This window comes from Stylophora pistillata, chromosome 5 (genome assembly GCF_964205215.1).
Source record: "Stylophora pistillata chromosome 5, jaStyPist1.2, whole genome shotgun sequence".
Taxonomy (NCBI): domain Eukaryota; kingdom Metazoa; phylum Cnidaria; class Anthozoa; order Scleractinia; family Pocilloporidae; genus Stylophora; species Stylophora pistillata.
Window position 1 is genome coordinate 2,287,943 of NC_142523.1, and position 26,705 is coordinate 2,314,647.

At 39.4% G+C, this 26,705-nt stretch overlaps 2 protein-coding genes across 2 annotated transcripts; both read left to right on the forward strand.

Annotated features, from left to right (window-relative positions):
• Nucleotides 1-87: 87 nt before the first annotated feature.
• Nucleotides 88-13,820, forward strand: LOC148729800 (uncharacterized). Its single transcript, XM_088761639.1, has 9 exons — nt 88-688; nt 988-1,165; nt 3,116-3,378; nt 3,698-3,878; nt 4,254-5,205; nt 5,732-5,928; nt 11,320-11,891; nt 12,106-12,224; nt 13,505-13,820. Exons 1-8 carry the CDS (start codon nt 644-646, stop codon nt 12,220-12,222), a joined length of 2,505 nt encoding a protein of 834 aa, XP_088617765.1. The 5' UTR covers nt 88-643; the 3' UTR covers nt 12,223-12,224; nt 13,505-13,820.
• Nucleotides 13,821-25,129: 11,309 nt separating this feature from the next.
• On the forward strand, nt 25,130-26,500 carry LOC148729801 (P2X purinoceptor 7-like). The gene is made up of 2 exons (XM_088761017.1): nt 25,130-25,595; nt 26,038-26,500. Exons 1-2 carry the CDS (start codon nt 25,393-25,395, stop codon nt 26,453-26,455), a joined length of 621 nt encoding a protein of 206 aa, XP_088617143.1. The 5' UTR covers nt 25,130-25,392; the 3' UTR covers nt 26,456-26,500.
• The last annotated feature ends 205 nt before the right edge of the window (nt 26,501-26,705 follow it).

The following is a 26,705-nucleotide window of genomic DNA, read 5'->3' on the forward strand; positions in this document are numbered from 1 at the left end:
AATCAGGATCCAGAGTCTAGCCCCAACTGGGCTTCTAATGAACTCGAATATGACGCTTCTGGCTCAGAGGAGCAGGAGGAAATGCAACGTGGGTCTGGAACTAGTGTGCATCAGTTACTATTCTGAGAATTGTAAGCTTCTAGTCTCACACGACAACAAACACCTTTCATTCATACTAAATACAATTGTGAACGCTAAGAAATATCGAAAATGGATCACAATTTTTAGAAATCGTGTTCAGATTGGAGAGGCATAATTAATAAATAACGAATGTGTAAAGAAAAGAGGACGGTCAAAACACCGGCAAAGGAGTAAAATGCACGTTTTTTGAAATCTAACCTATGTTGGCCTGGGGCCGAGGTAGCGACACAAAAATGATCTATTTGTAACTACAATCTTCGCATGTGTTGTTTCATCTATAGGAGATTCTTTACCATCAACAAATCTCAAGGAGGCAAGTAGCGTCCCCTTGTTGTCATTGAAGCCTCTTCAAAACAGGTTCTATGACAGCACAGATGATTTTACTGGAACTGGCCAAGATGCCAGTGGAACAACATCTACCCGTGATGGGATTACCGACAGCGGACGGCCAACCCTTCCAGCTAAATTGAAGAAATCGTTTAACATCGGAAAGAATATCTTGATGAGAGGGGAAAACCTACTAAAATCATTAAAAAAATTTAAAAAGGTAAGGTGAATTTCGAGCCTTAAGGTTCATCCTCTCAGAGCTTATGCCAGCTTCTGTAGCACGAGTCCACTCGGAGCGTTGCTATTTCCAGTAGCATTTACCCTGCTGAGGCATAACCCCATATTCCGTATTTTGTGACTCACCAATGCATTGTTCTGGAAGATTTCGGCCGAGCATTGTTCTACTTTATCCCCTACACGATAGCTTATAGTAAGCTTTTTTTTTATTTTTAAACTCTTCTTATTTTGATGCTCTGGTTATGACAAGATATAGCATCTTTGTTTGATATTTACTTTAAGGTTATCTCTCCTAATGACAAAGTGAGTTCTGGTGAGAGTCAGCCCTTTGAACCTGAACCCTTCACCCAGAGAGGATCTGGTGAGGGTCAAAATCCGGATCCAGAGTCTATCACCAACTGGGCCTCTAATGAACTCGAACATGACACGTCTGGTTCAGGGAAGCAGGAAGAAATGCAACGTGAGTCTGGAACTAGTGAACATCAGTTACTTTTCTGAGAATTGTAGGGTTCTGGTTTTTACACAACGAGCACCTTTCATTCATGCTAAATAAAATATAGAAAACGGATCAAGATTGTTAGTTTTAAGATATACATTTAATAATCAATAGGAACGAATGTGTATGGAAAAGAGAACGGTCAAAACACCAAGGAAGTCAAATGCACGTTCTTTGAAATCTAACCTATGTAGGCCTGGGGCTACGGAAGCCGAAAAGGGACAATCCAGAAATATTTTTCAAATCCCGAAAAATATTTCAAATCGCAATATTTATTTTAAACTCACTGTCGAAAAGTTTGACAAATCCAAAGATATTTTGCAAATCCAAAAAAATATTTAGAAATCCAAAAAAAATTTTTTTAAAAATCTGAAAATATTTTGCGAATCCAAAAAAATTTTTTCAAAATCCGAAAATATTTTGCGAATCCAAAAAAATATTTTGAAATCCAAAAAGATTTTTTCAAAAGCCGAAAATATTTTGCAAATCCAAAAAAAATTTTGAAATTCGAAAAAATTTTGTGCTAAATGGGAACACTAAGAACTGTAGTACGATCGAATCAGCGCGCGTGGCGCAAGCTGAAAGCAATCAAGACAACTTAACGATCGAGACAGTGAAAAAAATAGCTGTACATCTACCAAGGCGAATGATTGAAAAAAGACGCAATCCCTGATGTGCGTACTCATTTTAAACAAACTGAGACATTTCTGTATACACACTATAGTTCCTGTCACCCACAAGGAATTAAAAGAGACTTCATAAAAGGGGAGACCCTTAGACTTCTAAGAACAAACTCCTCTCAAACAATATTTGAGGAGAAAATTACAAATGAAGCGCATTTGCTAAAGAGAGGCTACCGAGAGGACCTCCCTAGCACAACCCTCTCAGAAGTGAATTAAAAAACAGGAAATTAGCTCTTCAACAGAAACAAGAGACGAACCAACGAATCTTGCCTTTTGTGTCACACAATACCAACCATCAGTGCCAAACCTAAAGCAAATTCTCATGAGACACTGGTATTTAATAGAAACACAACCACTACTCAACGAAATATACAAAAATCCGTTTCTCGTATCTTACAAAAGAGGACGGTCGCCTAAAGACATACTCAATGGGGCCAAAATTTGAATAGGCTACTTTAAACACGCGCTGGGGAGTCGTGTAGGCCTGTCAACCTCATTTTACAACAATTTCTCGTCTAACTATTTCCCTAACAGTGTGTTCTGAATGAAGGTGGTTTCTTTGTAACCCATAGTGACGTAGCCTTCTCTTCAAAGTCCTCACGTTCATTGAAATCCCATGGTATTCTGCCAGAAGGTGAACAATGGTCTCGTAACGAAATCCCTTATTAAAGTAATGCTCTATAGCCAATCTTTCGTCTCCCGAGCTGGACAACACGCTTTCCTCTTCACGCCATTTTAGTGTTCCACAACAACGGCAGAATGTTTCATTGTTCCCACATTCTCTTCCACATTTATGACAGAACATGTTCTATCCTCGTTCCTTCGCCATTTTGTATGCGGGATGATGCGGGATATGGCAAGAAAACGCTGGGTGACTGCTGGTGCAAATAGCACGTGACAAAATATGTTTTTGGATTTGCAAAATATTTTCGGATTTTGAAAAAATTTTTTTTGGATTTCAAAATATTTTTTTGGATTCGCAAAATATTTTCGGATTTGAAAAAAATTTTTTGGATTTCTAAACATTTTTTTGGATTTGCAAAATATCTTTGGATTTGTCAAACTTTTCGACAGTGAGTTTAAAATACATATTTCGATTTGAAATATTTTTCGGGATTTGAAAAATATTTTTGGATTGTCCCTTTTCGGCTTCCGTATGGGGCCGAGGTAGGGACACAAAAAATGATCTTTTTCTAACGAAAATCCTCGCATACGTTTGTTTTATCTGTAGGAGATTCTCTAGCATCAAGTCTCAAAGAGACAAGAAGCTTCCCCGTGTTTTCATTGAAGCCTCTTCAAAACAGGCTCCATGACAGCGCAGTTGATTATATTGGAACTGGCCAAGATACCAGTGGAACAACATCTACCCGTGATGGGATTACCAACAGCGGAGGGCCAACCCTTCCAGCTAAATTAAAGAAATCGTTTAACATCGGAAAGAATATCTTGAGGAGAGGGGAGAACCTACTAGAATCATTAAAAAAATCAAAAAAGGTAAGGTCAGTTTACGAGCCTTAAGGTTCACCCTCTCAGAGCTTATCTCAGCTTCTGTGGCACGAGTCTCCTCGGAGTGTTGCTACTTCCCGTAGCATTTACCCTGCTGGGGCACAACCCCATGTTCCGTATTTTTTGGCGCACCACTGCAGTGTTCTGGAAGATTCCGGTGGAGCATCGTTCTACTTTATCACCTATATGACAGCCTGTGGAAAGCTTTTCGGCTCCTTATTCGTGTATAGTGTTTTTTAAAACTTTTCTTATTTTTATGCTCTGGTTATGACAAGATATAGTATCCATGTTTGAAATTTACTTTAAGGTCACTCCTCCTAATGACAAAGTGGGTTCTGGTGAGACTCAGCTTTTTGAACCTGAACTCTTCGTCCGGAGGAAAACTGGTGAGGGTCAAAATCCGGATCCAGAGTCTATCACCAACTGGGCTTTTAATGAACACGAATATGACGCTTCTGGTTCCGCTGGGGAGCAGGAAGAAATGGAACGTGAGTCTGAAATTAGTGTGCATCAGTTACTTTTCTGAGATTTGTAGGGTTCTAGTTTTACACAACGAACACCTTTCATTCATACTAAATACGTTAAAGACAGGAAACTATCACCTTTTTTCCGGACAAAGTCATCGAGGGTGGTACAATATCTTTGGATAGCGATATTGTAAAATTTCGAGACAGCTTCTTAGAACTCCCACGCATCATTTTTCTAGTAAAACAGTGCAAACACTTTGTCGAACTACGGCATCATACGTATAAAACATGGTTAGTTATGCGTAACAATTACATGCTTAGCTAGAAAGGACAAGTGTTGATGTATTCCTTTTTTAATAACATGCCATCTATTTTCTGTCACCTTTCACGATATAGAACCTAACAATTATGGTGACTGGGGCATTGATACCACTGAACAGTTTAATTCTGGTTCTGAATTTGGTCACTATTTGAAATCTGCGTGGCTTCCACATATTAAAACTGAAAAGGATGTTCAATGGAGCTCTGTTGCCCCCAGAGGTACCCAACAACACACTAAAACCAACAGGGAATCTATAAGATCTGGAGAGCCTCAATATGTTGAGCCTGGCCGTTACATTGAGAGTGACCCTGGTGTCCATCTAGACACTGAACGAGGCACTCAACAAGACACTGAAGCCGACTTGGTATCTGGAGAGCCTCGATATCTTGAGCCTAGCCATTATATTGAGGGGGACTTTGGTGCCCATCTAGACACTGATCAAAACACTAAAAAAGACACTGAAGCCGACGTGGGATCTGGAGGGCCTCAATATCTTGAGCCTGAACGTTTTCTTGTGAGGAAATATCGCGCCTCGGTAGACACTGAAAAAGACACTGAAGCCTATTTGGGATCTGAAGAGCCTCAATATATTGAGCCTGACCGTTATATTGAGAGGGGCTCTGGTGCTCCTCTAGATACTGAAAAAGACACTGAAACCAACGTGGGATCCGGAGAGCCTGGACATCTTGAGACTGAACGTTTTATTGAGAGGGACTCTGGTACACCTATTGTTACTTTGCCTTCGAAAGAAAGGATTTCCGCGCGACATGGCCCTGAATACGTCAAGTACGGAGGTGTGCAGTCTAATATAGCCTCAAAGCCTCTTACCATACCAGGATCTAATATTCGCTGGACTGGTTTGTCCCTGGCTTACACAAAAAGCAATGACGAAATAATAGGTGCCAACAAAGGAAACGATAAAAAGGAAGAACAGAAAAAAGGTGGCCTTTCCATTATTGCCACAACCTTCGTGGCAGCAGGGATCTTTCTGCTTGTCATGATGATTTCTTTCTTTGTGTTTGCATGGTATGTATAACGTCACGTTTCAAAACCGCAACCCGTAATCATTCCTTGATGATTATGGACTTCACCTTTTTCTTAGGATGGAGTACTGCAAAGTGTCGTTTTTCGCCAGACTAGGCTGTTCGAAGTTTGGATTGCACTATCCACTGTTTAAATCTTCATCCAGAGTCAAAAGTGCAGTAGGCTTTAATAACACTTACCCATTAGGTAGCGCTTTTTCCGTTGGATAAATTTATCTGCCACTTGAGCAGATTAGCCTAGCTGTTAAAAAGAGATATAATTGGTAATCAATTTTTAAGCTAAAGAAAAAAGGTAAGTCTTTCTTCTTTGGGGAATCGAAGACCTCTTGATCTTTCTTCCCAAATAATCACAGAGGGTCTGAATCTTTCTGTATTTCCGTTTCAATCCTTCTTATTTGCAGAACTGATTCTTAAGGTGAAATAAGACGATAAGAACAGTAGGTCGCTTGTGATCCAGTTATCCTCGTAGCTTAAGGTAAGGTTCTAAAACCTTTCGTTTTTACCTCCAGGCCTATCAGGAAATATTATGAATACTTGTACACGTCTACGAGAAATGTGGATGCAGAGACTGGTAAAAGTGGCGGGGAAGAGCTTACCAGTGTCAGAGTTGATAGTAGTTATCCTCCAGAAGATGATTACCAAGAAGGCTATTACTACTATTACTATCCTCTGGAAGAGCCCATGCCCGGTCCTTCTCAAACACCAGGTGTGAAAATAAACTTTTTACAACAGGCCATGGTTTATGAGATAAGGCCGGAAAAGCTAGCTGCGCTTTAATTAAAGGAAGTGAAGGAGTAGGAAAATTCACATCCACTAGGAAACTTACAATAGAGAGAGGGTACAGCTGGTGTGAGAAAGCGATGGACTTTCACGCTTCTTTAACAAGTTAGTTATTACTAAATTGTCTTCTTTCTTGGGAGGTAAATTACAATAAAAACTATTGTATTAACGGACATGCTTGTACATGTACTAACATATTCTTGCTCAACGCTAAATGGAGCAGGAATGGCGAGGTAGTGTGACTTTAACCGTCCTCGAAACCGTGGTGCTCGAAGCTAAATTTTCGATCCAGGTGTCGCTTTTGATATCAGTTTGATTCTGAGATTCTTTCTTCTGAAAATGTTTGTCCAGTAAACTGGACACAGTTAGCGAAGAATCAGATTGTCGGATGTTCTACCACAAGAATCTAATATTGTTTGATCTAATGGAAGTGAACCGGTTTGTTACATCGGCACTCTTTCCTTTTTCTTCTTCTAAGAAACGGTTGAATTTTTGGTGACCTCAACAAATGACTTCATATTAAGTAACATAGTTCCCCAGGGTACGGAAGTCTCCCAGGAAAGGGAGGTCTTTCAGAGTAAGAACGTCCCCCAGGAAACGGACGTCTCTTAGAGTACGAATTTTTGGTGTCCTCATATTAAGTAACATAGTTCCCCAGGGAACGGAAGTCTCCCAGGAAAGGGAGGTCTTTCGGAGTAAGAACGTCCCCCAGGAAACGGACGTCTCCTAGAGTACGAATTTTTGGTGTCCTCATATTAAGTAACATAGTTCCCCAGGGAACGGAAGTCTCCCAGGAAAGGGAGGTCTTTCGGAGTAAGAACGTCCCCCAGGAAACGGACGTCTCCTAGAGTACGAACGTTCCCCCAGTCGCCCTTATCCAGGACAAAGTGAGAACGACCAAGGATGTCATTAAAGACGACAAGAAGAGAGATTGTCGGAATGCTGAAAGAAGGAGGATCATCAAACGCCATACCTCCGAGAGGAAAAATTCCCTCCTTGACAGCTTGACGATTGCGAAATTATTGATTGACGGCCAGTCTAAGAACAAAGAATACGAGAAAAAAGCCTCTGAATGGCGCCGTGTGATAAAATGTCGTGAATCTGAGCTCGCATCAACGCGTAGTAAAAGACAGGTTCACTTTTCTGAGGAAATTCAAACCGCTTGTTCAGTGATAGTGCCAAAATGGGACCACAAAGAGAGTCTGAAAAAGTCAAAAGAGAAGTGCCAAGAAATAAAGAATCGGTTTTGTGGGAAGAGAAGGCCATCACTGACAGAGGAGATCGAAGTTGCCAAAGCAATCATCCTGGACAGTGAAATGCTAAAGTATGAATTTCCAGCTGCTGTTGTCGAGGAAGTAAGTTTCTCCCTCGTGGAGCATATCCCATAAATAGGCTTATGAGGATGTGCCACTGGATGGGGCCACATTTTCACAAATGGAATAACTATAATTATATTGTATTTTAAATGGGGTTATTAGAATGGGGTCGCGCATTCTTCGGGATTTTGGTGATAAGTAAAATCTCGATTGGGTTTATAAGGATTAAAAAAAGGGAAGGTATATTAGATATTCAGTACTGACCAAGGGCGATATCAAGATAGCTTGATAATCGCTCAGAGAATGAAGTTTGAAAAGAAAAATAAAATAAGTATCGAGCCCAGTTATGGCAAAATATATTGATCCACAAGTGTTTTGCGGATAACAATTCATGCCTTGATTCGTGGATAAGGTATTGACATTAAAGGAGAGGGAAGTAGTACATTATTGACCAAAACGAACTAATTTCATTCCCGGCCATCGATATCTATTTCTTAGACTTTTCTTTCCAGATAGTCCATTTTACAATTGCGTACTTGGTTGCCAAGCCTTTGAACTGGGGTGAGACGGAGTGACCTAGTTTGAATTTGTTTGGGGTGCACCCACCAGAAGGCTGGTTTGGCCAGCCGAAATATAGTGCTCCGTCTTAAAACTTATCTTACCTTGCAAATTGGGTAGTGATCGCTTAGTCCGTAAACTGGAACAATAACTTCGCTGATTCTATCTTTATGTGTTGTGTATAGATGATCTAATAAGAAGATGTATTCTTGTATTCTCGCGTTGCCGTGTTTGGTAATTACTTCAAGCCCGCATCACGGAATATCTTGATGAGCTTGCAGTTTGCATTCGTTGCATCAAGAATATTTATGTTGAAGTCGCTGGTTACTATAATTTCATTCCAGTGACAAGAGGCTGATTCAATAATCTGTGTGATTTGATCAAATCGCTTCGACGTTCAGTTGGGAGGGCGGTAAAAAACAATAAATAGAGATTTTGCTCCAACAGCGTGTTGTTTTACTTCCATGTATACATATTCAGCGTTTGATTCTTTGTCGAGAAGATGAATATTCGTCGACATATAAGTGAGTTTTTTATATAAATCGCTACTCCACTCCTTTAGCATCGTTCCTGTCATAACGGTAAAATGTGTAGTTGTCAAGTGCAAGTTCATGATCAGTCCAGGTGGAATTGAGCCAAGTTTCACTCATTGCAAACAGATGGAAGTCATTCATGAGCATTAGCATTTTGATTTCTTCAAAATGGCTAGGAAGGGAACGCACGTTTAGATGGCAAAATTTCAGACCCTCTTCCTTCAGTTGGAAACAAGGATGCTTGGTTGCATATGCATGTTCGGTTTCAAGTCTCATCCTTCAGGGCTAGGGTGGCCTGAAATGTCACCGCATAATAGCAGAAGACCAGCAACATAGCCGTTGAAGTTGTTAAATTTGTGGGTTGTTTGTTTGCGAAGCTTCAGATCTTTTACGATGCAATATGTTGGCTTGAAAAGCCTCGAAGCTGATACATAAAAATTCTCAGTTAGCCTTCGAGCAGGATTGTGATTGTTGCTCATAGTTTGATGGCACTGAGTTAAATAGCAGCAGCTGAAATAAAGCCGCTAAAACCACCAACGCGACGGAGCAACAGTCGGAGCATCTTACCACTATACTGATAACTAGTACTAATCTCCAGGCACTTGAAGCAAACAGTAGAATCAATTTAGGGCAAGTAAATGCTCCGATTTTTCTGCAGAAATGTTCTGTCCTGAGAGGCGAAGAATTTTGCTGTTTCAGGACTGAAGCTTAAGTAGCTTCAGACAATAGTGTCTAAGAGAAATAGAGAAGTGTTTTTTATTTGATAATAGTAATAATGATAATGATGGGCCGGCTTTATTCAGCATTTTCACAAGGGGGGCTTTTCATCCAGTTAAAAAATACATCTGCCAAAAATACAAATGAGTTGCGTATTTATCACTCTTCAACAGTTTATAATTTAACTCTGATACTTTAAGTCCCACAAGACAGAATTTCTCCTCAGGGCTGATTTACACGGTACAACTTTATTGCATGCAACAAACTTACGGCAGGCCAGTGGCTTAAAGAGGCCATGCTGAATACTGATTACATTGTACAACATCTTAGTGTTAACATGATGATGCTTCAACATATTTCTTTTTCTTTCAATCTGGCTTTATTAAGGCAGGGCTCGAAATTAAAGAAAATTCCAAGTCGTCTTTTGGCGACTATCAGAGAAAAAATGGTCGGCAGGTGCAAAAGTGCAGTCGCCAGATAGTACAAGAATAGAAATCAGATTAGAGCTTTATTCAATTGGCGTTGTTGTTCGGCTTCTGGTGGATTGTGGCTGCGATTGTGGGGTAGACCGAAATACTCGATCTTGAATGACTTAAAACATGAAAACACAAAAGAGGAATCTCCGAAATATTTTGCATGACAATCTTACCTTAAGCAGTAAGCGAAAAAAGTAATAAGAACATTTCAGGGCTACTTTAGCAGGGAAAATATGTCACATCGCATGCAAGAAATCGTACGATACGAAGGCATCAAACATTTATCAAACATGGCGGATAGGCATTTAGTACCAGACCTCCTGTTCTCAACGGATTCATTTTAAATTCAGAAGCTTTTCACCAAAATATTGCGCCCGCGATCACCATGAAGAAGCTACTGTTATATGTCGTCTCGGAAGTCGCAATGTGAAAGCCATTTCAAGTTTTAGCTTAAAGGTAAACAGACTTAATTTGCATTTCCTTCGGCAGAAAAGCAGAAACGAGACTTAAGAAATTTTTCTCATCTACAATCTTTTATTTATCAGAGGAAGTTAGTTTAGTCGCCGAAGTGGCGACTAAACTCGAACTTTTAGTTGCCAACTTAAAAGTTTTAGTCGCATTGGCGACTGTATCGGTCGCAATTTCGAGCCCTGTAAGGTATATCAAGTGATGCCTGTTCTGGAATTTCAAAAACTGTTTTAATGGCTGAAATCCTAGAACCAGCATAATTTGAATCAAAATTTCAACTGGTTGCAATTTAAAGCTTACCAGCTGGCATCAAATACTTTTGTTAAATGTTGCCTTAGTTCCCTATGCAAACTGACTCTTTGAATCATAAGAGTAACGTAGCAGTAAGAGTAACTTAGAATATGCATACTGATGTTAAGGTATAAAGGGTTAACACATGACTCCCTTATTTCACTCCTGCTAGGTGTGATGGGATTGAATGTTGGAGTGTCAACACCTGTTGTCTCAAAGGAAGCGAAACTTGTTTCATTTTCTTTGATGCAACAGGTGTTCTAAATGAATAAAATAAAATAAATAAATAATTTTATTTAACGAGGGAAGTACTTTACAGTCGTTAGACTGAGAAACTTGTGGCCCTCGCCTTTAAATTACAATAAGATAAAGTTACAAGCAATTGCAATAATTTAGAAATGTCTTACTATAGTAATTACAATAAGAGGAAATAAACTAGCTATCAACATGCAATAAAAGAATAAAAGTTAAGAATATTAGGTTATTCGGATATGATCAATATTAGCGTACCCCTCCTTTATGTGCTCAATACATTTGCGTTTAAAAGAGCTGATAGTTTCGCTACATCTTATTTTCGCAGGTAAAGATCTTATTTTATTAAGTAAAGAGCTAAAAGGTTATACAGGAAGGATTTGAACTTACATCATATGTTATTAAGAATGTTTCCCTTCAGCTTTCCCGTACAATTCCTTCTCAGTTCTTCCCCTGCCTGCTAATACTCCTTGATGGAGAGAGGCCCTGGTAGTTAGACCCAGTACCAGAACACAATTACACGGCCAGGTCTCGAACCAGGACCTCTCGACCCAGAGTCAGGCATCACCCACACACTTCACGTAGTTTACTTGGTCTTTACTCCACGTTTTTATTGGCTCTCTGTGAGGCCACTTTTGTTCTGATTGGTTGTTTCATATTAAGTCGGATTGCGTATTGATCCCTTTGTTTTAATTTGCTCTCAAAGTTGCTGGAAATTTGGTCAATTTGGTCAGAGCACGCTGTGGTCAGCAGAGTAATGAACATCTGACCACCAGGAATGTAGAAGGCGCCACCCACCAACACGAGGAAAGGAAGGCCGCGGATGTGATGGCTAACGACAAGAAGAGGGACTCGCGAAATTTTGAAACGAGGAAGCTCATCAAGGAACAAAGTTCCCAAAGGAGAAACTCGCTGGTTGACAGCATTATAATTGCTAAATCCATCATTGGCGACTGTGCAAAGAATAAAACGTTCGAGAAGAAGGCCTCACAACGAAGACACATTATCAAGGAGTGCTGCTTAGGTCCTGAGTCAGACAAAGGATTGAATAAAAAAAGGGTGTCTTTTGCCGATGAACTGGAGACTGCCTGTTCAGTGATTGCACCAGACTCGCCCTATAGAGAGAGGCTGCAACATTCCAAGGAGAAACGTCGAGCAATCAAGGAGAAGACTTCTGGCAAGAGGAGAGCATCGCTTTCAGACGATATAGAGATTGCAAAATCCATTATTCTGGAGAGCCCAAAGAGATATACCCTTCCACTCAACTTGGTCCAGGAGGTACTGTAAATTTTCAAGTTGTGATAGTTTCAAGTTTCTGTACAGAACAATTTCAAGGTTTTCTTGGAACAAAAGGTCAAAATTCTGAGTTCATAGTGTTTACTCACGCAAGGTACTATGCAAACAGATGTCAGACCACAGGGATCCCATAAATAGGTCGTACTTGGTCGCAATTTTGGTGTCTCATAGAATGTTCCTTTCACTCGATTTACAGATGATCAACTTGGGCATGGAACCCAAGGACTATGTCAGCTACTATGAGTTAGACTTCGCCAAGCCTGTTGCCAAATATGATTATGTTTCACCTCATAAAGTCGTCAAAAATGTCTAAAGGTGAGTTTTGCTTGCTTCATCTAGCTCTCGGCCCTGTTGTTCAAAGAGTAGATGACACTATCCAACGGATAAATCCCTGTTCAGCGAATCATTGTCATCAAAATGTACTCCGCTGTCTAACTGCTAGAGAGTTATCTATAGCCCATTTTAGTATAATTTCAGAGCTGAACAAAGAGTTTCCAGCAATCTGATTGGTCGAGCGGTTCCTTATATGACGCTATATAAACCGCTCCGCGCAGTTTATATAAAATGTTAAACTAAAATGTTAATAAATGTTACTAAAATGTTATGATTTTAAAAATTTCTGTTGTTCAGCGCTGAAATTATACTAAAACAATTATTCGCCTCAGGTTCGGTGAATATTGTCGAATAATCCCCTCGACTTCGTCTCGGGGATTATTCGACGATATTCACCTCGCCTTCGGCGAATAATTGTTAAGTAGAAACGTGAGAGGACTGGGACGAGTTTCTTATATTGATTACATTGAAAATCTAAACATTTCAAATGAAAAGTTACTGAATTAAAAGCTATCCAGTCAAGTTTGAGAGTTTTCAGCAGAAAAGTGTCCAGATCGGAGCCTTTCAAAAGTTGCAAAATTCATACAAACCCAAACTCTCTATTTTAGGTGATATTTGAAGAGCTGTCATTTTGCTATTTTCCTCCTCTATATACTTCTATTCTTGCTTAAGACTCTCAAATTTATTTGATCTTTCATTTGAATATCTTAGTTTTTCAAACAAACGCAAAACAACCACACGTTTCCGCAATGGGCTATGCGATAGCGTTACCCACCCTTTGAACAACCTTGGGTCTCCTGTGGTTTTCCTACAAATTCATTCAAATTCATTCAACAAATCGACCTCGATTATCCATTCGTATTAAATGATAGAAGAAGTGAGGGAAAAAGGGTAAAAAAAAACTGAAAAGAAATCGTTAGGCATTGCACTGCGAAATTCCCAGTCACACAGCGTAAAACTTCTAAATAAAGGAAGTAAGGTTCTAGAGAAACTCTGGTGCTGCGTCGGTGGGGGTGGGGGTGAGGGGGGAGTATAGCCAGATAATTAGGTTTTATCAACCGAGTTGATAACGTAAATTGACCACTGTAAAGAATTAAAAAGCTGGTGTTTCGAGTGTTAACCCCTCGTCCGAGCGAAAGACGAAGTGCTGACGCTCGAAACTTCTGTCAGTTTTTAAACTCTTTATCAGCTCAGTTGATTAAATCAAATTACAACGTAAAACTTAACCTAGTTGCACTAACAACCTTCTTTGCTCTTGACAGATGCCTTGGACTGTGAAAGATGCTGCTTGTGAGAAGTCTCTATCATTCATTTTTTTTCTTCACTTTGTATTTTTTGTTTTTTATTCTTCGTGTCATAGCTTACACTTCCTGAATTCCTGAACTGGAATCTTAGTTAACACTTCTGAACACAAAAGAAAGGAAATCCAAAGGATACTGTGTACACTTAAAACCAATATTATTACCTCTTTTCAGTCACTTTGATTCGAACTTAAATTTGGTGCGTTGGCACACTTCTCTTTTTTACTTCATAAGGAAAGACGAGCATGTGAAAAATAAAAGAGATTCTTTGTTTTCAGTTTCGAATTGTACTGACAGTATCGGTAATTTTACGGCCAGTCATGGAAGGCTCTGAATTATTCTTTCATGTTCCTTCTTTTAAGAAGGAACAACTTTGTTCTTTATTAGAAACGTATTAAAATACGTTTCTAATAAAGAACAAAGTTGTTACCTACTTGTTTGAATGCTTGAGGACTGGAACGCAACGGCAAATTCCGTTTGTTTTTTTTAGGAATTAGTCAACCTTAACAAACACAGTATTTTCGTGAATACTGAAACGCGAATTTCCTCTAAAGGTTCCCTGCGATTTTCTCTCGAAATTAGAGACTCACTAACGTTCCCAGTGAATCAGTCCGTGAAATATGAATTCAAACGATGCCTGCTTAGAAACTTCGCCGAAATGTCACGCAAATTTCGTTTCGCACCGAATTTCGTCGAAAAGGCTGGAATTTTGTCAAATTTCGTCGACGGGCGTTTCCATACCTTTTACACAATACTGTATACGGAAAATGTTTACCACTTTTACTTGTTACACGGCGCTGGTTAATGTCGTGGATCCAGGAAAACGGTCACTTAGATTTTCACGACGCAAACTACGGTCACGTTATCGTAAGCACTTGCGCGACTGCGACAAAGAACCTGCGCGCGCCGAGCCTTTTCCATAATTCTGTTGATAAGAATAGCATCAAAAGTTACAGAAGAAGTAAGTCATCTCAAAATACCAAAGAAAAAGGGAAAAAATTATCCTTTTAGCTTAAATGTCACGTTCTGCACAAGACCAGGCAGCAACCGATTACGTTAATTGTCAAAAATGATTCTCAAAAAAGAAACGACAACTTTGAGTTTAAATTTACGAGACATGTTTCGACATTCTCATGTCATCCTCAGTTGCAAATGAGCTTTTAACGGTTATACAAAGGGTTGTACATTTGAATTTATATTAAGGTACGTTACAAATTACGTGTCAGGGCTTACGTTACAATTTGAATATAAAATACGCGAAAAATGTAAATAGCGCGCGCTTGACTAGATCAAAGCAAAAATGATAATAATAATAATGATAATAATAATAATAATAATAATAGTAATAAAATAAAATAAAATAAAAGAACAAGGAACAACATAATTAAAAGGAAAGAGACGATTACAAAAGGAAGGAGACAGGGTATTTTTTCCATTATCAGTGACACTTCTAAGTTTAAGGTTAATGATAACGATCCTACTTTACAAAGGGAGGGTAAATTACAACGTTTTTTAAGAGCGCTTACAAATAGGGGGCAGTTAGACAAAGATACCTATGAGAGAATCTATCCAGTTGGTTCTCAACCAGCCAGGTTTTATGGGCTACCTAAAATGCACAAGGCTCGGCAGCCTAATGAAACACCTCCTTTTCGACCCATAGTATCTTCAATAGGTACCTACAATTACAATTTATCTAAGTTCATTTGTAATCTTAAGGCGCCACATGTCCCGCGTGAATACAACGTCCGCGACACGTTTTCTTTTGTACACGAAATCAACCAGTTATCAACCTCAGGGAAGTTCTTGGTATCTTTCGATGTTGAGAGTTTGTTTACTAGTATACCTCTTGATGAATGCATTGATCTGGCGATCAGATACATTTATCAAAGTAACCCTGGTCTTAAGATAAACGCCGCTGACCTAAAAACGCCTTTTACCTTCGCAACAGCTGATACTGGTTTCTTGTTTAAAAGTGTGTTTTATGATCAAATAGATGGGGTTGCCATGGGGTCCCCACTTGCTCCAGTACTTGCAAACCTCTTTAGGGGACATCATGAAAAAAGCTGGCTAGATAACTATTCATTCTCTGAAGTTCTGTTCTACCCACTCTATGTTGATGACACCTTTTGTTTGTTCAATAGCGAGGAGGACGCGCTCGTGTTCTTTGATTATATCAACACCAGGCACCCTAGTATTCGTTTCACAATGGAAAGGAAATTGATAAGAAATTATAGTTTCTAGACATGTTGTTAGACAACAGTCATACATCCATCGTCACTAGTGTATATCGCAAGAAGACGTTTACCGGTTTTCTTACTAATTATTTCAGCTTCGCCCCTTTGATTTACAAATTAGGTTTAGTCAGAACATTGATTGACAGAATATATAAGATCAATAATTCCTTGGTTGGTTTTCATCTGGATATCAAGAAACTTATTTTCTTGCTACGCAAAAATTGTTTTCCATCTTGGATCATAGACAAGATCATTTACAGGTATCTAGCTAAGAAAAATAATCCTTCTCCTACTAGGAAGAACGACTCTTCTAACTCCGGTAAACCTTCTTCGCACTATTACAAACTTCCCTATGTTGGTCGGTTTTCCAACATCGCTCAGACTAAGTTAAGACAACTACTCAAACGCTATTGTAGAGCTGATTTAGATGTTAAGTTAGTCTTCAGTACGTTTAAACTCAGAAACATGTTCAGTGTGAAAGATTTAGTACCGCTAGGTCTACGTTCGCGTGTCGTTTATAAATTTTCGTGTGCTGGCTGTAATGTCAGTTATATTTGTGAGACCACTCGCCACATTTGTACACGAGTTCGTGAGCACCTCTTGTGGGACAAAACTTCGCATATTTACAAGCACCTGCAATCATCAAGCCTGTCTTGACTCTTGTGATACTGAATGTTTCACGATCTTAGATTCTGCCGCTTCAAAATACCAAATTAAGATCAAAGAGGCTTTGCATATTAAGTGAGAAAAACCCATTCTTAATCAGCAATTGAAGCATCTAGAGTTGTCTCTTTCCTTTTAATTATGTTGTTCCTTGGTCTTTTATTTTATTATTATTATTATTATTATTATTATTATCATTATTTGATCTAGTCAAGCGCGCGCTACATTTTTCGCGTATTTAATATTCAAATTGTAACGTAATCCCTGACACGTAATTTGTAACGCACCTTAGTATAAATTCAAATGTACAATCGTTAAAAGCTCATTTGCAACTGAAGATGACATGAGAATGTCGAAACATGTCTTGTAAATTTAAAATCAAAGTTTCCGTTTCTTTTTTGAAAGAGACAATTCTAGGTGCTTCCAAATTAAGAATGAGTTTTTCCCAATGTACAACCGTTAAAAGCTCATTTGCAACTGAAGATGACACGACAATGTCGAATCTTGTAAATTTAAACTCAAAGTTGTCGTTTCTTTTTTGAGAGTTATTTTCACTCTGCTGTCTTTACGCCAAAAATGATTGTTTCTAAGTTCACATTTCAGTCACTTTTCTTTCGGAGAGCCTCGGAGTTATTTATGCAGCGATGATTTCCTAAAAAAAATGAGATGAGAGTGATTTGGATCGAGATTTTTGCTTTTGCAATTGCCGCATTTGGCAAGGGTTAGTTGCATTTCAATCTACTTTATTTGAGTAATTTTCGAAATTTGAAGCGATTTCTATTTGCTTACTGGCCCGAATTAAGTGCGCGAAGACGGAAAAATATGGTGCATGTCATTTTTGTTGTTTGTGTCACTTTGAATTCCAAGCCCGAGAGCTTCAGGTTTAGTTTTGTAACTAGATAGACAATAGGTGCTATTCCAAGCTACCCATCTCAGTAATAGCTGTCGCTAAGTCCAAGACATCTGAAATTCAGGCAGAAACAACGAAAAAGCTAATCAATGAAAATTAGCCGTGAGAATAGGCGGGGTAAAAGTCAAGTATGTCGATTCGCTCTTTTTCTCCCTCCCTCTTTTTTTAAAAAGTGAAAAAGAGGAAATATTACCACTGAAGACCTCATGCAAAAAAAGATAATAAATCGAAATAGGTAGCTTTTGTCCCCCCATAGGTACTAGTCAGTTTTTTTCACTTGCTACAACTACAAAAGCTGAGAAATAGATCCAACGGATCAAGACTTTTAGAAATCGTCTTCAGATTGGAGATATATTTAACCAATAGCAACGAATGTGTGGAAAAAAGAGGTCGGTCAAAACACCAAAGAGATAAAAGTGAACGTTCTTTGAAATCTAACCTATGTAGGCCAGGGGCGTATACGTAGCGGCACAAAAATGATCTTTTGTAACGACAATCCTGGCATACGTTTGTTTTATCTATAGGAGATTCTCTACCATCAACAAGTCTCGAAGAGACAGGTAGCTTTCTCGTGTTTTCACTGAAGCCTCTTCAAAACAGGCTCCATGACAGCACAGGTGATTATACTAAAACCGGCCAAGATAGCAGTGCAGTAACATCTACCCGTGATGGGATTACCGACAGCGGAGGGCCAACCCTTCCAGCTAAATTGAAGAAATCGTTTAACATCGGAAAGAATATCTTGAGGAGAGGGGAGAACCTACTAAAATCATTAAAAAATTGAAAAAGGTAAGATCAATTTACGAGCCTTAAAGGTTCACCCTCTCGGAGCTTATCTCAGCTTCTATAACACAAGTCTACTCGGAGTGTTGCTACTCTCAGTAGCATCTGCCCTGCCCGGGGCACAACCCCATGACCCTGCCATGTTACAAGCCCGAAGTTTTGATCTCCGGACGTACCACCTACTCTAATTCTTCAATCAGGAAGTTTTAAGATTCCGCTCTCTCTCTTGTAGACAAAACTGATCTTTAAAGCTGATCAGTAAAGGCGCACATGGGTAATTAGTTTAGTTATATGATTGAAAAAGATGCATAACCATTGTCGCTCCCGAATTTACTCCTGCTCAAAACATGTAAGTAGTGTGCAGAAATTAAACGTTAGGAAGTTAAAAGTGAAACCGGCTCCAGGCCTTCAAACTGTAGCTATAGATTTTCAGTCTAAATCTTATAATTACCACTGGATCATGTCGCTTATGGCTCGCTTTTTTGATAACGTTGTGCTTTTTTTTATTATAATTATTTCGATGCCGTGGTAATGATTTGATATAATGGCCTTGTTCCACTTCTACTTTTAGGTTAAAAATAATAATATCTAGAACCACAATTTGTGGTTCTAATTCTGGTTTTGCATATTTTCGCTCTCCCTTGTAGTGTTCTAGAAGTAGTGTGGCATGTAGATAGCTTATTTCTATTTATAACTTCAAAATGTGAGGACAGAGCGTTTCAATTTATTCAATTTAAGTTCGTTGGGTTAAGGGGGCGGGGTGCAATCGCCCAAACATTCATCCATGATTACTCTTGATTTGAAAGACGATCGCCATTTATAATACTCCTGCAGCCGGCGGCTTCGATAAGATTCCGGGTTAAGGGCATCGGACTGGTCCGATGCCCTTAACCATCTGATCAAATAAAACGGGTCTGTTGATTTCTAAATCCAGGGATAAGTGGAGGGGGGGGGGGTGGCGAGAGAAGAAGCAGGAAAGGGGGTCCTTTGAGTAATAAGAGATGGCCAAACCTCAAAGCTTTTTTCACCTTTGGTACGATCAATTTATTCAATTAAAGTTCGATGAGTTCGGGGAGGGGGAGGGTAGGGGGCGCGCAGTTGCGCAAATATTAATCCACGATTACTCTTGATTTGACGGACGATCGCCATTCATAATGCTCCTGGTGGCTTCGATTCGATGGTTAAGAAGATTGGAAAGGTCCGCTGTAATTAACCATCTGATCAAAGAAAACGGGTCTGTGGATTTCTATATCTAGGGATGGTAGGGGAGAGAAGAGCGGGGGGAGGGGTCCTTTGAGTAACAAGAGATGGCCAAAATCTGGACTATCCACTCAAAGCTGTTTTCACCTGAGTTAATTTAGTACGATCGATTTGTTCAATTTAAGTTCGAATGGTTTGGGGATGGAGGATAGAGGGTAGGGGCGGGGGGTTGCAGTTGCGGAGCCTTTATCCATGATTATTCTTGATTCGACAGATAATCACCACTCAAAATGCTCCTGGTGACTACGATGAGATGGTTAAACGGATCAAATTGGTCCGATGTCATTAAAAGGCTTCATTCTAACAAAAAGGTTCTCTTCTCTTGGATAGTTAAAAAACTTTTGGTAAAGAGAAGTTTTAAAAGACAAGGTACAATTTGCATAAGCGGGTAGCTTCAGAATAAACTTGTTATCCTCATTGTAGAACAGTAAATTAATTCAACAGCACCAAAATGGCTGCACTTTGACAAAAAGTTTTTCTTGGACGGGTAAACAAGCTTTTCGTAAAGAGAAGTAAATACAAAATACACTTTGCCTTAGCAAGTAGTTTCAGAACAAATGAGAAACAAGGGAAATTGATTTTCTCTTGATGAAAATCAGTAAATGGTTGGAACAAAACCACAAATATCAGAATATCTGCGAATAAAACAAAAAAAGGCATCGTTAATAAAATGTAATTTTGCAAGGACAAGTAAATTATCTCAGATGAAAAGAGCTTTCAGTGTATAGTCCAGGTTTGGCCATCCCTTGATACTCAAAAGATCACTCCCCCCCTCTTCTCAACCCCCATCCCTGGAGACCCCTTCACCGCTCTTCTCGCCCCCCCAAAAAATTGTGAATGGGGGAGTGAACATCGTGTATTTGTCGCCCAGAAGCCATGCTGGCAAATGATCGCTGGCGAGAGATGATTTGCTCTCACGTTTACCAAAAATATGTGGTTGTTGTAGCGGTGGATGAAGCCCATTGCATTGCTCACTGGTAGGCAAATATTCTAGCTTTTTTAAAGGGAAAATCGGAGCAATTACAGAATGCAGGGCCACCTAATTTACATGTGTGTCTAAACCTTTTGAAGAACGAGGGATAGCACAAAAGGCACTTTTTTGATTCAGTGAGATGTAAGTAAGTGGCTAGTGATGACAGTGATATGACCTCCAAGTCCAAACGATTTAAAGCCAGCCAAAAGATGTGTTATCAGTGTTTGTTTACATTGTACTTTTAGCAATGTGTTCTAAGAGTTTCCAGAATCAATGAAATTGCATGGCCGGGCATGCTCTTGCCAAGGCTAGTGGCCCCTGATAACTTACTTTTGCCAATGATGTACTACCCAGCAAATCTTAGTTTTTGGACCAAACTTATGTTGGGTGTTTTCATGTGATAGTACCCACCTGATGTGCAAAACTTTATTTTGAGACTTTTTTAATCTAGGCAGATGATGTTTTTTTTGTTTTCTTTATGGTGTGGTTAATGTTCTTAAATTTCCCACAGGGTACTTATACAGAAAATGACTTTGAAGAACCACAGTCTCTAGCAGAGAGTGATGATGGAACTGCTTCAGTGGATACTAGTGCTGACAAATGTGAACTTGATGAAACCATTTCAGAAGATAGAAGTCCTGACAATGCCAAACCCAGTGTCCCCTAGTTAAAGCATGCTTCAGCTTCTGGTATACAGTCTCTAACACTCAAGTCTTCCCAATTGATTATCAAGGCAATATTTGGTGAAAACCTTACTTGTGAAAACATAGTGAAAGTCTTAAAGAATAAATTTTCTGTGAAACATTATTCCCTAACACCTTTGACAGTTACACAACTAATGGAAGTAATTGCCAAAACCTATTAAACCGTAAAATATATTGTCACATCAGCCTTGGGGTCAATCCAAGTAACATGAAAATGGATGATATTGTTTATAAGGAAATTTCTCTTTGATTAAGAACTTCAGTATGGTGTAGCCCAGCTGTAGTGTTCAGTTTACACTTATAACTAAATGGTTTAATAAAAATGTTGCTGTTAACAATAATATTGCTGTACCTTGTTCATTTTGTGGTTTTATTATTAAACAGTATTATGTTGCAAGATACATGTGCTTGAGTTTTGATATACACTGCAGTAGGTTAGTTAAGTGTAAGAAATTTACGGTTTTTCACTCCCTGGGGTAAAAGTAGACCATTGTATTAGTTAAGGCTGATAGTTTCTAAAGAAACTGTTTGGGGCTGCGTCGATGGGGGTAACGAAATAATTTGAATATATCAACAAAGTTGAAATGGTAAATTGGGTACCGTTACGATGATAAAAGCTGACGTTTCGAGCGTTAGCCCTTCGCTCCGACGAAGGGCTAACGCACGAAACGTCAGCTTTTATAATCGTAACGGTGGCTAATTTACCATTTCAACTTTGTTGATATATTCAAATTACATTGTATTAGTTACTTTGGGAGAGAACTAATTTAGTAAAAACCTATATCTATCCCATTAATGCGATTTTTAAACCCAGATTTTCCTCCAAAACGTGATTTCATTGTGCCAGTGTTAGATAAGAGTGGCTCTTTTATAACCCAATATTTGGGATAAAAGTGGCCCTATTATTACCCAATAATTGGAATAAAAGTGGCCCAATATTATCCCACTAATGGGATTTGACTTGAACAACAAAATCACATTACTGAAGTTTATTTGGGTTGACAAAATCCCATTTATGGGATTTATATGAATCAGGTAAACCCCGTTTTTTGGGTTAAAGCTGGCACAATATAGTCCCAATATAGGTTTTTTTTCGGGTTTCACTCAACCCAATGTTGGTTTTGGTAGCTTTTTCCGTAATTGGAAAATCACAATAACATATCAACAAAATCCCACAAGTTTCCCCTTTGTCAGTCCCAGTTTTGGGAATTACAAAAACTTTACGGTGGATTTCGTAGGCCTAGGTGTGCTAGAAAATGAAGGCACAAAGTCCGCGGGTTATATCAATTCCATAATTTCGCACAATCTCTTCCGATGCAGCGGCGAAATTTTCCTCTAAGGACTTTTTCTTCTTTAGCTTGCGCAGACAGGGAAAACACAAACGAGTGCTGTCGTCGATTACAAGCTTTAGCGGCAACTTCCTCAATTCAGCTTCAATTGGAAAAGAAGAGCGACCCCTTACATTTATTCTGGATGCTTTATCGTCAAGCTTCACGGCACACGTACACAAAACACAGAACACATCATACATATGCGTCTGTCCGGTCACGTTTCCATGACTTGTGGCCGCATGATCTTGTTTAAAAAAATTTAATTTATACAAAATGCATAAATTAGTAAGTGAGGCGGAAGAGACGGCTGAAGACATTTCTGGAGGAAATGTTTTGATTTACATTAAGCGTTGGAGCATGTGTAGTGTATGCCGGGATATAAGAAAGACTATTATACGATAGGAACGAGAAGAAGAGAGTATGCAGTCTGAGAGTTAAGGACCGCGGTGTAATCCGGTTTAATCCGTTGTTTAGATACGCATATTAAACTCTACAATTGGCGACGAGGATAAACAGGAAATTTTCAGACATATGCAGAACAAATATGGCCGTGAACATCGAATTTGGAAATATACAACCTTTCGATTGCACAGGCCATCCGACAAGCGTGGGACCTCGTTGGAGACGATGGAAACGTTCTTTTGAGTTTTTTCTCGAGGCAAAGGGTATCACAAAAGACACACAAAAGCAAGCCTTACTTTTGCATTACGCTGGACAGGATGTTCAGGACATTTTTGTTACGCTGAGTGACTCTGGACCAACCCCAGAAGAAGAAACGCAGTATGCGAAAGCTATGAGACTACTGGACTCACATTTTTTGCCACAGGTTAACATCCCTTTTGAACGACATCAGTTCCGTCAAGCAAAACAGGAAGAGTCCGAGACAACAGACCAGTTTATGACCAGATTGTTCCAGCTTAGCGAGAATTGCGACTTCGGAACATCCAAGGAAGAACAAATACGCGATCAGTTAATTGATAAATGTCGGTCCCATGATCTTCGCAAGAAACTATTTCATTTTTAGTTCATTTATTTGTTTTAGCAGGTTGATTAATTTGGCAGCTGTAATAGCTGATGTGGACCTGCTGTCCTAACCCACCCATCCCACCCCAGGGGAGGACATCCATCACACAGTAATCTCGTGTGTGGGAAACTACTCGCTGTCAGTGGTAAACTCACACTTCAGAAGGCTAGAGGTATTGCTAGATCCATGGAAGCTGCTGAAATTCAGGCACGGTCGATTGAAAGCGATTCACTGAGCGGAAATGTAAATTCCTTAGAGCGGGGACATTTTGATTCGCCTAAACGTGGAGGAGGACGTTATTATCGGTGTGGACTCGAAGAACATTTTGCAAAGGATCCGGAGTGCAAAGCAAGACTGGCTACTTGTATGAAATGTAAAAGAGTGGGGCATTTTGCCAAAGTTTTCAAAACGAAGGAAGACGATGCTAATAGACCCAGGAAAGGAAATATACGCCAAGTCACCAAAGATGATGATTTCGCCTTCACCTTACAGTCTAATGGAAGAGATATTCCCACCGTAGACATTGAGCTAGGAGGTGTTCGACTGGAAGGAGTTCTAGTCGACTCTGGCTCCACTTGCAATGTTATTGACAGAGCGACATGGGAGACGCTTAAGAAGAAGAAAGTGAAATGTGTTTCAAGAAAATCCAACAGAAAGCTGTACTCTTATGGATCCAATGAGCCACTTACTGCTGCTGGTGAGTTTGAAACCGAACTTTGTTATAAGGATAAACGTTGCCATGTGTGTTTTATTGTTGTGGAGGAGAAAGCAAGGGCAATACTTAGCAGAGAGACCTCAGAAGAGCTGGCAATACTGAAACTTGAAATTAATGCCATGGAAGAAGAAAACCTGCCTAGGGATTTTCCTGAGTGTTTTGAGGGAGTAGGAAAACTTAAGGGTTTCCAAGCAAAGCTCCACGTTGACACCTCAGTTAAACCTGTTGCACAGAAGTTGAGACCCCCACCTTATGGGCTAAGGGACAAAATAGAACAGAAACTCAAGGAACCGGTGAACTGTGATATTATCGAACCAGTTTAAGGCCCCACTCCATGGGTAAGCCCGGTCGTGGTGGTTCCCAAACCCTCGGGGGACATCAGACTCTGCGTAGACATGAGAAAAGCCAATGAGGCTATCGTAAGGGAACGTCATCCCATTCCCACAGTTGATGACATACTCTATCAACTGAATGGAAGCAAGGTGTTCAGCAAATTAGACCTCAAATGGGGATTTCATCAGATTGAATTGGAACAACAGTCGAGAGTTCCCTTACCAAATCTACATATATGTGACATATATGTGACATAGGTTCAGTTGTTGTACATATATGTCACATATATGTGCATATATGTGACATATAGTTAAAATGCTACAGTCATTTCTACATATATGTCACATATGTCTGCATATATGCGACATATATGAAAATTGGCGAGGATGAAAACATATATGTAACATGTATGCAAGTTTGCACATATATGTAGCATTTATGTTTGCTCATATTTATCGATATAGCCTTGCATGGACTGATACAGTAAATTGAGGAGTCCCTAATTCCATTGTAGGGTTCAAATATTACATGATGCAGTGCTGTTTTCATTTTTATTACACTGTATGTATAATAAACTTAAAATGGAAAAGTGCTTATATCAATCTCTATAAGCACATTATATATACTCATGCATGCGGATCTGATTGTGAACTATTAAAGGGGAACGCAGGGGTATTTGTGAAGTAATTTTGCATTATTGGCATGTTTTTTCTGTTTCGATTTCTGATAACCTTTTTTGCTAGCCGTTCGTTTTAACCTAGTTATGTTTTCTGAAGTGAGAGCGAAAACGCGATTAGAATTCCGCCATCTTGAAAGGTAACTGCCTGTTCATAATTGGTCAGCGTGTATTCGTGTGACGTCAAATCGTCAAGAAATATGATCCTGGCGAGACTCGAAGGTGTGGACTTGTTTAGTGTACATGCGAAATATGGATTTATCCGAGTCTGCCCCTATTAACGATAGTTTTAACGACGGAGAAAGTACTACGAATAGCTTTTCCGTTCAGCCTTATCAGTTTGAGCCACGCAGGGACTCAGATAAAAGCGTGAGCGATAACGAGAGCATTTCGGGCGAGGAAAGCGAGGAGGAAAACACAAATCCGCGACTGGAAAATTCTGACTGGTATGTAAAATGCGACTGCGATGTTTTCATACGATAATGTGTATGTACTGCTTTCAGTGTATTCGTACAATAAGAGAACGAATAAAAGATACTTAACTCAGGTGTGTACCCTTTTTTGGTATTTTGTTTTATTTGGCCCTGCAGTACGACTAAGTAGAAGATTCATTTCATGCAGTGTGTGTAGATTCAAAGCTTTCCGTGTCGCTTTCGAGGTCAAGATTGTAATAGTACTGACAAGATCTAAGCGGTAGGATCCCAAAATCCCCGTTCGGACCAGCATGTATTTTTACTTGTACAAACTACGTATAAGTAAGTGAATACTTTATACATTGTCCATACCAATAAAAATATGTAATCCAAGAGCCTAAACACAAATTTTATTCCCTGAGACAGCGTCAGTTTATAATTTTTTTTTGATCGCGGAGCATTTTCTAAAATCTAGGTGTTCGTGTGGGAACTGCCAGGTTATGGGAAGAGTGGAGGCCTGTATTTGCTGTCAGGAAATAACGGCAGTGGAAAATAAAATTATTGCGGCAGTAACTAGTGGTGAATGTCAAGAGGAACCAAAATGCATTACGCAGCATCCAGGTTTTCATCCAGTTTGCCTAAACAGGTGGGTCCTACAGACTGCCTGGTATCAGTACAAGCAACAGTACAAAGATCCATACGATGGCCCTGAACATAAATTATTTCGACATATTGCCTACAGACAGCTGGCTCGGTGGTGCTGGGGAATACTGGGCAAGGAAATCCGGGTTGTTCTACCTTCATGTGCAGTTATGTGTATACGAAACTTTTATCCTCCACCAGGGCCAGAAGAAGAGTTTGCCTTTGAAGGTTTTCGATATGCTGACGAATGATTTGATGAAAAGTTTTATCTTACTTATAAACTAAAGCAGTGACATGATGTACATAGTTACACAATAATATATTTTACAATCCATTGAACCCTTCTACAAAGGCCTGATTACAGAATAAGAAAATTAGTTATTTTTGCATTACTCCTTCCAGTACTCTGTTTGTGATATGCTCCATTTGTTAGTTCATTAGTTTTTCTTTAAATATAATTGCCAATGATGAACACAAGTGCTTCTCTGAACTCTAGAGATT

Excerpts from the sequence above, each read along its gene's own strand:
- LOC148729800 (XM_088761639.1), top strand. The coding sequence starts at position 644 with ATGAGAGGGGAAAACCTACTAAAATCATTAAAAAAATTTAAAAAG. Across the intron at positions 1,166-3,115 it reads GAAGCAGGAAGAAATGCAAC|GAGATTCTCTAGCATCAAGT; the intron begins GTGAGTCTGGAA and ends TTTTATCTGTAG. Across the intron at positions 5,206-5,731 it reads TCTTTCTTTGTGTTTGCATG|GCCTATCAGGAAATATTATG; the intron begins GTATGTATAACG and ends TTTTACCTCCAG.
- LOC148729801 (XM_088761017.1), top strand. The coding sequence starts at position 25,393 with ATGCGAAATATGGATTTATCCGAGTCTGCCCCTATTAACGATAGTTTT. Across the intron at positions 25,596-26,037 it reads CGACTGGAAAATTCTGACTG|GTGTTCGTGTGGGAACTGCC; the intron begins GTATGTAAAATG and ends TCTAAAATCTAG.